The sequence below is a fragment of the Nomascus leucogenys genome, chromosome 7b (genome assembly GCF_006542625.1).
Source record: "Nomascus leucogenys isolate Asia chromosome 7b, Asia_NLE_v1, whole genome shotgun sequence".
NCBI classification, from domain to species: domain Eukaryota; kingdom Metazoa; phylum Chordata; class Mammalia; order Primates; family Hylobatidae; genus Nomascus; species Nomascus leucogenys.
This window is the reverse complement of record NC_044387.1, coordinates 62,676,603-62,688,473: the sequence shown is the minus strand read 5'-3', so window position 1 is coordinate 62,688,473 and position 11,871 is coordinate 62,676,603. Positions and strand designations below refer to the sequence as shown.

The following is an 11,871-nucleotide window of genomic DNA, read 5'->3' as shown; positions in this document are numbered from 1 at the left end:
GATGAAAATGGCGCACTTTTCCTACTCTCCCTAATAGAAAAGCTACATAAAACAAAACAAAAATACAGGTATATTAAAAAATTCCATCTCAATTGAAATAAAAAAAATAAACTGCCTCAATCCACAACCCATAAACTTTAAAGAGTGGCTGCCAAATACTATTTTTCTGGACTGAGAGTAGGTAAGAAGCTGAGAGCCAATACATGATTATTGAAAGTCAAATAGGATACAGATTTCTTCTAAACTTTCTTGAAAGATACTTATAAGCACCGTTTGACCAGAGCAATAAGACACATGTACATGGATAGGGCACTCGGGTGATAGAAGAATGTTTCAACAGAGAACGAGTTTGTACTGTGGAACAGAGAGAAATCGAATTCTTAAGAGATCGTTTCCCACTCCACAGTCACTCAGTATTACCAGAATTGAATTAAGGTGAAATAAATTTATAATAAAACAAAAATATTTCATCTTTCTTACAGTTCCATTAGAAGAGAGCTTGCTAATTTTAGACAGTGTAGTGCAAAAAATATAAACAATTATTTTCTGTCAGATAGCAATGGCTCCAACAAATCAGCAGGATTTTTTTTTATTATATAAACATGGCAAAAAGAATGTGAAAATAAAATACCTGTATTTGGGAAAACACGAAATATAAACACTGTCACTATTAGTTTTCTATACCAGGGGCATCCAATCTTTTGATTTCCCTGGACCACATTGGAATAAGAAGAATTGTCTTGGGCCACACTTTAAATACACTACCACTAATGATAGCTGATGAGCTAAAAATGAGATTTATGAAAGTTTATGAATTTGTGTTGGGCCACATTCAAAGTTGTCCTGGGCCACACGTGGCCTGCAATCCGTAGGTTGGACAAGCTTGCACACCATTCTACCTATCAGTAGAAGTTTATTATTGTCACCACCACCAAGATTTACTGATGGACATTATTATATGCCAGTTATTGCAATTTATTTCATAACAGTTGCTTTATACATCAATAACTAAATTACAGTGTAAAGAAGAGGATTCACATATAGTTCTTTTTCTTATTGATAACAAATTCTTCCTCTGTTTGCTATGCTTAGTAAGGAAGTCAATGAGAGCCAGTAGTCAGTGGTTCCACACTGGCAAGAGCACACCAGCATAGCTGTTGACCTGCAGCATTGGTACTCATCCCCACCAATACATAATTTGACTATCACCCATAAACAAATGCTATTTTGCGATGAGGTAAAATATCAGTGCAACTTCAAAAAACAACACTTGTACGTATTTTTATTCAACATTTTACATTATTCCACAAATATGTACAATTTCAATAATAAATTAAAAACAAATGAGTAAAGTAAGTCTGAGAGAAGTTCATAGTCACTATATTACTCAATGACATTTTTCTGCCTTCATTTCTAAGAGTTCATCTGATCCAAGGTCTGATCATCTTATTGACAGAAAAACTCGTTTTGACAGCACATTTGAAATGCCGAGTGTTTTGTTATGTCTAAGCAGCAGAGTGATGTTTGTTAATAACAGAAACACTTTAAAAAGAATCAATTGCAATCAAGAAGTGTTGATGAACATTTGGACAATATGTACAAAACTCTGCAAAAATTCTTTAATATTTTTTTCCTCCAGTTCCTCACATTCTTTGCATCCAGATTCTGTTACATTCTGCAAAATATAAAGAAAGATTAAATTGGCAATTTATAATTAATTAAATATACATTCATGGGAATGGGAATATCATATCGTTTGAACCATATGGTGAGGTATTGAGATATGAAAACTTTAGCAAATAAATAGCATATTAGGAAGAACTATGAGAAAAGAGAACTGGGCGATTTGATATATGTTTATTTTTCCAATAATGGGTTAAGGACATTGAGAAAAATAAGCTGTGTCTATCAGACCATGGAGTTCCTGCTTGGAGCCCTTCAATGGTTTCTTATCATCTGCTTCTAGCATAAAGACCATGCCTCCCTGCATAGCACACAGGCTCTTCATGAGCTGTTCCTTACCTATTTATTTCACATATCCCCCGTGCCTCAATGTTATGCCCTAGAAACACTGAGTGAGCATTTGGCTTTCCTTGCCATGCACAGCATACTATTAGATGCCTCTCTGCCTTTGCTTTTCTCTCTGTTACATTCTTTCCTATTTTAGCTGCTGCTACTCACACTTAAGATTATTCAGGTACTCTTTTAGGGAGGCTTCTCTGAACCCCTGGGCTCCCAGGGCTGGACTCAATGTCCCATCTTTACATCTCAGAACCCCTTATTTAGACCTGTCTCACAATATCTCATGTATTGTATTCATATTATGAAGTTTTACTCTTTTTATACTATAATTCTATTCTCTAAGCTCTCTGCCAGAAGGGCAAAGCCAGTATGTTTGTTTCCCTAGCATTTAGCACAGGGCCTGACACACTGTAATCACCCATTGGTTGAATTGAGCCATTTAGGTGAATACCACAAATTATTGTAATTCAAACACAGTCTCATGGATAACTAGAATGTTCCAAATGTAGCAATTAAAAATAAACTTTTTAGAGATCATCTGAACCATGAAGGCTGTGCCAGCAAAAATAAAAATTAGATTTTATATCCATTAACTATTTGGAATTCAGAATCACCAACATTTATCAAGCACATCCTCTATGCCAAGCACTGTCATATTTCATATAATGCTGTCCTATTTGATCCTGAAAATAATCATGTCAGATGGGAAGACAGAGATACTGACTCATCCCAACTGACATAATCAACTGAAATTCTTCACATCCAGGTCTTCTGACTGTGCAGTCCTGCCCACGCATTCCAGCACGTATGTCACACTCTGTCATGATGAGGGTGACTATCACCATTCACATTAAAGAGCTCATCATTTATTTTGCCATGAGTTACCTGTTGCGTGGCTCACTCTTTCCACCAATAAGATGGAGATAATATCATAAGAGTATTATAAACCTTAAATTCATTTCATACATATGTAAAGTATTTAATATATATGAGACACTGTTCTGGGAATTTGGATATAGTACTAATAAAAAACAAAAACACTTGTCCATTTTAAGCTGACATTCTAGTAGGGAAAAACAGACAATACCCATTACATAAAATATATCGTATTCCAGATATTGGACATGCAGAGAAGGGGACAGGGAGTGCTCAGATAGGGAAGGGATTGCAACTGTAAATAGGTAAATCACTGAGAAGGTGACACTGAAGCAAAGACCTAAAGCAGCCTTGTATTTTTAGAGAAGAGTCAAGGTGTCCACCCACACAAGGTCAGGGCCTTTGCACTTTCAGTTGTCTCTGCGTGAACATATGTCCCTAGATACCCTTAAGGCTCATTCCCTCACATCTTTGTCAAATGGCAGCTTATTAGTTCAGCCTACCCTAACTGGAGCCCCAGTCCCCCTACCCAGCCTCCTTTTTCACCACTGGACTTCATAAATAACTAACTTATTACTCATTTGCTGAGTGGTTGGTTTATTTCTGTTTCCTCCCTCTTTAACAGCAGGGATTATGGGTATTTTTTCATACTGTCTCCTGAGGGCTAAAAAGTATTTATGAAATGAACTAATTTGATTATGTCTCTTTGTTGCAAAACTGCTTTCTCTCTACCTTGCTTTGGCCACTAGTGTTTTGCCATGAAAGCCCTAATTCTTTGCACTTCAGGGCCTTTGCACAGCTGATTCTCCAGCCTATCATATGAGTACCTAGAATTTGCTCTCCTGGAACCCTCTACTGCTCAAGTTGCCTGGGATGTCCCAGATTATACTCGAATCATTAATATTTTCATTGTTATCTTTTTAAAGCATTTATCTTCTCATGAGATAACAGACTCTGCAGACAGACTGCTCGGGGAAGAGTTGTGGCTCCCCATTTTACTAGCTGTATGAACTGAAGCCAGTGATCCAAGCTCTCAGTGCTACAATTTCTTCAACATTCAAACAGAAATAAAGATAACTATCTCACAGATTTATCATGAGGATTAAATGAATTATCAATTTAAAGCTCAAAGAATAGTGTCTGGCACACAGTAATAACTCAATAAATGTGAGTTACTATTATTGATGTTAGACATTTATGTAATTAGATTAATGTCTATCCATTGCACCTGACAATAAATGGTGGTCAGTGACCTGTCTGTCTGGTTTGCAACTATAATTCTAGCACTGAAGCACACTACCTGGAATTATTCTGTAAATGTTTGTCTACTGAATCAATCATTGAACAGTTTAGCATTGTGTGCATGCTGGAGACGGTGCCACTTTTGCATGCCACTCCACTGAAACAGTACTCCTTCTCTTGAGTGCCCCTTAGGAGGATCTGCTTGTCCATGAGTGACTTCTCCAAATCAGGCCCAAAATATAAGATGCAACTCTGAGCAACTGTTGGAAAACTCACCCCATTAGAAGACAAACTGTTGTTTGCTAGGATGATAAGATTTTCTACTGTATCATGAATACTTGTATCTCCGGACTCATGTGAAATAACTTGTAACTCTAAGAGAAAGCACTTCATTGCTGTTACTTTGCAACTGGGCTAAAAATAAAAGTTATAAAGAATAATTACTTTTTTGTGATTATTAATTTTCATACTGATATCATTTTGATTTTCAAAAAGTCAATCCAAATATTTTATAAAGATACACAATATCCTTAAGAAATTTTACATAGGAGGCAGCTTAGTTTTTTTTCTTTTGGCTTTAAAATAGAAACCAAAACAAACCAACAAAACACAATGAAGAAGGATGGCAATATTGTACAGAAGAACATGAAATTAGAAAATGTAGAAATAGTGGCCAGTTTTTCTCACTGAGCACATTTCCCCTGTGGAAAGGGTAATAATACTGGCCTTAGAGTCTGAAAACATCAACATAGACAGCTTATTTGTAAGAATTTTTAGAATCAAATTGTGTTGTTAACATTTTTAATAGTGGTAGCTGCTAATTATACTGTTCTTTCAAGTTCCAACGTTCCAGAGGGAGAGAAGTAATTCCAAGAAATTTATTAGAAAAATCAAACCAGGACTAGTGTCCACTCACAGGCTGATCAAATCAGAAAAGGTGCCACAAAAATATGTTTTCCACAATATTTACTTTAACAATAACTTAAAGAAAGGAAACAAGGAATATCTAGGGATTTGACCATTATTTGACTTTGTGTCCTCGATACCTTGCACAGTGCCTGGGAGCCTGCAGACACTTCACAAATGCTTACTAAATGGATGAAAAAATGAGGGAATACACCCATGTGCCCAGCACTGGTAATATTCCTTAACCCCAACAGTCACTGCTTAGGATTGAAAGACAAATACTGTCACCATATCAGCAATAATAAAACTGAGCTTCAGAAATGTTTAGTAATTTCCAAGGTAACACAAGTAAAAAGTGGTGGAGTTAGTTTTAAAATCTAAACTTCAATCTAAGGTTGTTTCTATAACCCATGGGTTGCAAAGTTATCTTCTTGCAAAAAAGCAATTTCAGGATGCTGAATTTGGTGGCTAATTGACTACTTTCCATTTTACAAAAAATGCAAAGAAAAACAGAATCCATGCTGAAGCCAGAGGAGGGAGACAATTTCTTTGTGCAGCAGCATGACCCAATTGGTTGGTGAATATCTCTTTTTTCTAGTTTCTGACTATGGTTTCTTTCCAATGCTTAGAAAGTCATCTATGTAACAGAAGTTCTAATTGAGGAATAATGGAGAGAGGACATAGAGTTTGTTTTCCCTGAGGGGAAGTTGGGGATTCATTTCTTGGTTTTAGTAGCAATACTGAAGGGAAGAACCACCACCAACATGACAAATCCTACATGCCTTAGGAAATGTCAGGGTATTAATGAAACAAGTTCAAGACCACTTTTCAGTTCTAATAAGTTTCATGGGTTATGTTTCTTTTCTCACATAGAGAATAATTAGAATCTTTTTCTGACAAATGTAGAGAATCATGTAAAATGCAGAACATGAATGACTTTAAGCAACTTACGGAAAATATGATTGCAGATGGTGATACATTACAGCATTGGAAATAACTGATATGTTGGCTACTCTTAAATTGAATCAGTTAATCTGATTTTTGCATCTAATTGCATCATGATGCAACTGCATCACAAAAACGTATAATGTATCTTGTTCGACATTGATGGAAAAGACTCTTTTAATATTTTGATTTGGCACCATTACAAAAATAGCATTTATGTAGCTATCTGTCCCCAAGTCCCATCTCAACAATCACTAATAAAACTCATTGATCGTATATTATAGAAACATACCAAAAGTTAGATTTTAAAACTACACATATTTTAGTTGTTACAAAAATACACTTTTAAAAACTTTAATAATGAGACAAATAGCAATTTTGAAAAAGTATACTCACGTGAACATCACTTTCTGTATACAAAGTAGCATCAATATGCATAGACTGAAAGGAAACAAAATTAGACAATATTAAAAACTATGCCCTGCCTTAAATATTGTGAGAACAACCTACTGAAAACATTAAATTGTTTTTAATTCATTTTTTTATTTTGGGATAATTTAAAATTCATATGAAACTGTAAGAGTAAATACAGAGAAATCTTGTGTACCCTTCAACAAGCTTCCCCCAGTGGTAATATCTTCCATAACCACAGTACAGTATTACAATCAGAAAATTGACATTAATACAATGCACTCACCTTGTCCAGATTTCACAAGTTTTATGTGCCACAGTGTGTGTGCATGCATATGTGTGAAGTTTTATGCAATTTTATCACTTGCATAGATTCACATCACCACCACCACAGTTAAGACACAAAATAGTTCCATCACCGCAAGGATTCTGCTGCTATTCTTTCATAACCAAAGTCACCTTTCTCCCCATACATACCTCATCATCACCCAATCTCTCTAAATTCTGGCAACCACTTCTCTGCTCTTCATTCCTAGAATTTTGTCATTTCAAGAATATTATGTAAATGGACTCATATCATATGTAACCTTCTGAAATTAGCTTTTAAAAGAATTGACAGACATTTTTATGAGCCATTTAGGTTTACAGAAAAACTAGCAGAAAGTACAGAGACTTAAACACCCCTTTGTCCACTACCCCAGTTTCCCTATTGTTAATATCTTGCATTAGTGTGGTGTGTTTGTTATAGTTGGTGAGTCACTATTATGATCTTAAGTGTATAGAATATTATGGCTCATTATTTGTGTTGCATGTTTTACAGGTTTTGACAAATGTATAATGCCACCCATCATCATATATTAATATTTTCACTGCTTTAAAAGTAGCCTGTGCTCTGCCTAGCCATTTCTCCCTCCCTCTGAACCCCTGGCAATCACTGATCTTTTTATTGTCTCCATAGCTTTGCCTTTTTCAAAATGTCATAGTTGGGATCATACAATGTGAAGCCTTTTCAGATTGGTGTCCCCATCTTTCACTCAACAATATGGCTTTGAAGTTTTCTCCATTTCTTTTCATGGCTTGATAGCTTATTTCTTTTTATCACTGGATAATATTCTATTTTATAAATGTACCACAGTTTCTTTATGAAGATTGGCTTTTTTCACTCATCATAATACCCTGGAGATCCACCTAACTTGTGGGTATCACTAGTTTGTTCCTTTTTATTGCTCTGAAAATTGACATTAATACAATGCACTCACCTTGTTCCTTTTTAATACTCTCCTTAGTATTCCCTGACATGATATATCACAGATTTTACCAATGAAGCACATTTGTTTCCAGTTTTTGGCAGTCATGAAAAAATCTCTGTGAACATTCATGTACATATTTTTGTGTGCATGTAGTTTTCATTTATCGAGGATGAATGTCTAAGAGTACAATTGTTGGATTGTAAGGCAAATGCATGTTTTGTTTCATAGGATGCTGCCAAACTATTTTATACAGTGGCTGTATTATTTTACATCATCACCAGCAATGTATGAGTGATCCAGTTTCTCCACATCCTTGCCAGCATTATCACCCTTGTTCATTTATATTTACTTAGCATCATCACTATTTTTTATTTTGTATATGCTTACAGCTGCATGTAATAATATGTCATTGTGGTTTTAATTTGCATTACTTTCTAAACAAAATATACCCATTTTTAGTATTTTCTCTCCAAAAAACTTGGGGTGATGTATAATTTTCCTTTCCAATCTGTGTGCCTTTTATTTATTTTTTCTCATACATTTTTTTCTCTTCTGCTTCATAATTTGGCTAAACTTCCAATATTATTGCTATGGTTTGAATGTCTCCTCCAAAATTCAGGTTGAAACTTAATCCCCAATGTGACAGTATTGAGAGGTGGGGCTTTAAGAGGTAATTGGATCACAATGGCTCTACCCTCATGAATAGATTAGTCCACTCATGGATTAAAGTATCAGTGGGTTATCATGGAAAGGGAACTGGTAGTTTTATAAGAGGAAGAGAGACTTGAGCTAGCACATGAGCACATTCAGCCCCTCGCCATGTGATGCTTTGTGTCATCTCTGGACTCCAGAGAGCCCCCACCAGCAGGAAGGCACTCGTCAGATGTGGCTCCTCAACCTTGAACTTTTCAGTCTCATAACCATAAGACATAAATTCCTTTCTTTAAAATTACCCATTTCAAGTATTCTGTTACAAGCAACAGAAAACTCAGACAACTATGTTGAGTAAAAGTGGTGAGAGAAGATATCCCTGCTTAGTTTCCAGTCCCAGCAGAAAAACACTCAGTCCTGTACTCGCCATTAAGTATGGTAGCTCTAGACTTTTTGAACGTGTTTTGTATCAAGTTGAGGCAGTTCTCCACACCTACTTTCTAGGAAATTTTATCTTCAATAGGTGTTTATATCAGTCTGCTAGCGCTGCCATAAAAAGTACCACAGACTTGGTGACTTAAATAATAGAACTTTATTTTCTCACAATTCGGGAGGCTGGAGGTCTGAAATCAGGGTACCAGCAGGGTTGGTTTCTTCAGAGTCCTCCCTCCTTGGCTTATAGGTGGCCATTTTCTCCCAGTGTCTTCACATGGTTTTCTATCTCTGTGTATCTATACCCTTATCTGTTTTTCTAAAGATACCAGTCATATTGCAGTAGGACCTGCCCTAATGACCTCATTTTAACTGACCCTATCTCAAAATACAGTCACATTTTGAGATACTGGCAATTGGTACTTCAACATATAAATCCAGGAGGCATAGGGAGGGACACAGGCCATGAGAAGTGTTGCATTTTATCAGCTACCTTTTCTACATATGATTTTCTTCTTTAGCCTGTTGATAGGGTAGATTACATTGCTTGATATTCAAATAATTGAGAAAGACTTGTGTACCTGAAATAAATCTCACTCGGTCATGGTGTATAATTCTTTTCATACATTGCTGAATTTGATTTGTTAATATTTTATCGAGCATTTTAATATCTAAGTTAATGGGAGATATTTTTGTAGTTGTCTTTTTTAGTAATGTCTTTATTTGGTTTTAGCATCACAGTAATACTGGTCTCCTAAAATCAACTGGAAAATGTTCCTTCCTCCTCTATTTTCTAGAAGAGACTGTACAATTGTTGTTAATCCTTCTCTAAATATTTGATAGAATGATTCAGTGTAACCAGCAGGCTTGAAGGTCCCTTTTTGGGAGCTTGTGTATGATGAATTCAATGTATTTAGTGATTATATGAGTGTTTGGATTGTCTATTTCATCTTCATTATGTTTTGGTAGTTTGTGGTTTCTGAAGAATTGGTCCATTTCCTCTAAGTTGTCAGATTTGTGAGCATAAAATTGTTCAGAGTTTTTCTTATTATCCTTCTAATGACTGCAGATTCTGTAGTGACAGCCCCAAATTTCATTCCTGAGATTTGTGTCTTCTCTCTTTTTATTTCTGTCAATTAAAGATCAATTGTATTGATTTTCCAAATAACCAGTTTTATGTTTCATTAATTTTTTCTATTGTTTTCTTGATTTCAATTTCATTAATTTTAGCTCTTATATTTAAATATTTTCTTTGTTCTGCTTGTATTGAATTTATTTTGCTCTACTTCTTCTAGTTTCTTGAAGCGGTAACTTAGATTTTTGATTTGATAATTCTCCTTTTTTTCTAAGGTATTCATTTGATTTTTAAAAATGTCCTGTCAGTATTGCTTTAGCTGCATCGCATATATCTTGATATGCTGTATTTCATTTTTTTCATTCTATGTATTATGAATATCCTTTGCGATTTACTCTTTGACCCATGGATTATATAGAGGTATAGTATTTAACTTCCAAGCATTTGGAGATTTGCCCATTGTATTTAATTTCTTGATTTCTTGTTTGACTCTATTGTGGTTTGAGAACAAATTCTGCATAATGTAAGTTCTGAAAAAATTTTTAAAGTTCCTTTTATGGCTCAGTATATATTCAGTCTTGATAAAAGAAAGTATATTCTGCTGTTGTTGGGTGTAGTGCTCTATGTATTAAATTAGATCCTGTTGGTTGGTTATATTGTATTTTTATGCCCTTTCTGATTTTCTGTCTAATACTTCCATTAGTTACTGAGGAGGAGGCGGTGAAGTCCTCAAGAATAATTGTGGATTTGTCTATTTCTCTTTTATCCCTATTATTTTTTGCTACACAAATTTTGAGGCTTTGTTGTTTGATGTGTATATATTTAAGAACATTATGTTTTCCTCACAGATTTATTTTTTATCATTTTGTAATATCCCTCTGGATTATAGCAACTTTATTTTCTGTGAAGTCTACTTTATTTGATGTTAATATAGCCACTTCTGCTTTTTACAATTAATGTATGCATGTCTATCAGTCTAGAGCTGCTGTAATAAACTACCACAAGGTGGGTGGTTTAAAACAACAGAAATCTATTCATTTACAGTTCTGGAGACTGGAAGTCCAAAGTCAAGGTGTTGGTAGGGCCATGTTCCTTCTGAGGGGTCTAGAGAAGAATCTTTTCTTGACTTTCCCAAGGTTCTGGTGGATTCTGGCAATCTCTGGCCTTCCTTGGCTTATAGCTGCATCACTCTGATCTCTTCCTCTGTCTTCACATGACTTTCTTCCCGGTGAGTTACTCTGTGTCCTTTCCTTTTCTAATAAAGACACTCATCATTGGATTTAGGGCCCCCCCTACTCTAGTATGATCTCATCTTAATTTCATTAATTATATTTGCAAAGATATTATTTCAAAATAAGATCACAATTTAAGGTTCCAAGAGGATGTGAAATTTGGGGGGAGACTATTCAACCCATTATAATATGCTATATCTTTTTCTGTCTTTTTAAATTTCAACCTACGTATGTCATTGTACTAGAAGTGAACTGCTTATAGATAGTATAGATGGGTGGTGTTTTGTTATCAATTCAACCAATCTCTCTCTTTTACTTGGTGTATTCTCATACTCTCCTATGATACTAACCATAGGAATGCTGAATCTTTTCTTACTGTCTTCAAGATCAGTGATGCTTTTTTTTTCTTAAGTCAATTGTCTCTCTAGTATTCTGTTGTCAAATTAACTATCTTTCCTCAGTCATTCATTCTGCTAATGAGCCTTTACAATTTGCTTTATATTTCAGTTATATTTTCAGTTCTATAATTTCTATATGGTTCCTTTCATATCTTCTATTTCTTTGTTAAGGCATTTAGTTTTTCATTTGCTTCAAGGGCATCTGTAATTGCTTTTTGAAGCACTTTTTATAATGTCTGCTTTCAAATCTATGTCAGAGAATTCCAATATCTCATCCACTTCAATTTTGTAGTCTGTTCACTATATTTTCTCATTTAAGTTGTAACTTTCCTATTTCTTGGTACAATGGGTGATTTTCAATTGTATCTTGGCTTCATGTCTATTATGTTAGGATACTCTGGTCCTATTTAAATCTTCTATTTTAACATGCA

The 11,871-nt window shown here is 35.0% G+C and overlaps 1 protein-coding gene across 3 annotated transcripts in view; it reads right to left on the bottom strand.

The window, feature by feature from the left end:
- Positions 1-959: 959 nt before the first annotated feature.
- The window catches only part of IL15 (interleukin 15), a 79,898-nt gene continuing 68,986 nt past the window's right edge, over positions 960-11,871 (bottom strand). For all 3 annotated transcript variants that reach the window (XM_003257750.3, XM_003257749.3, XM_030815214.1), the window contains 3 exons: positions 6,388-6,432; positions 4,417-4,554; positions 960-1,675 (listed from right to left, as the gene is read on the bottom strand). In XM_003257750.3, coding sequence (XP_003257798.1) covers positions 1,565-1,675; positions 4,417-4,554; positions 6,388-6,432 — 294 coding nt within the window. In that variant the 3' untranslated portion in view covers positions 960-1,564. The remainder of the gene's footprint in view (positions 1,676-4,416; positions 4,555-6,387; positions 6,433-11,871) is intronic.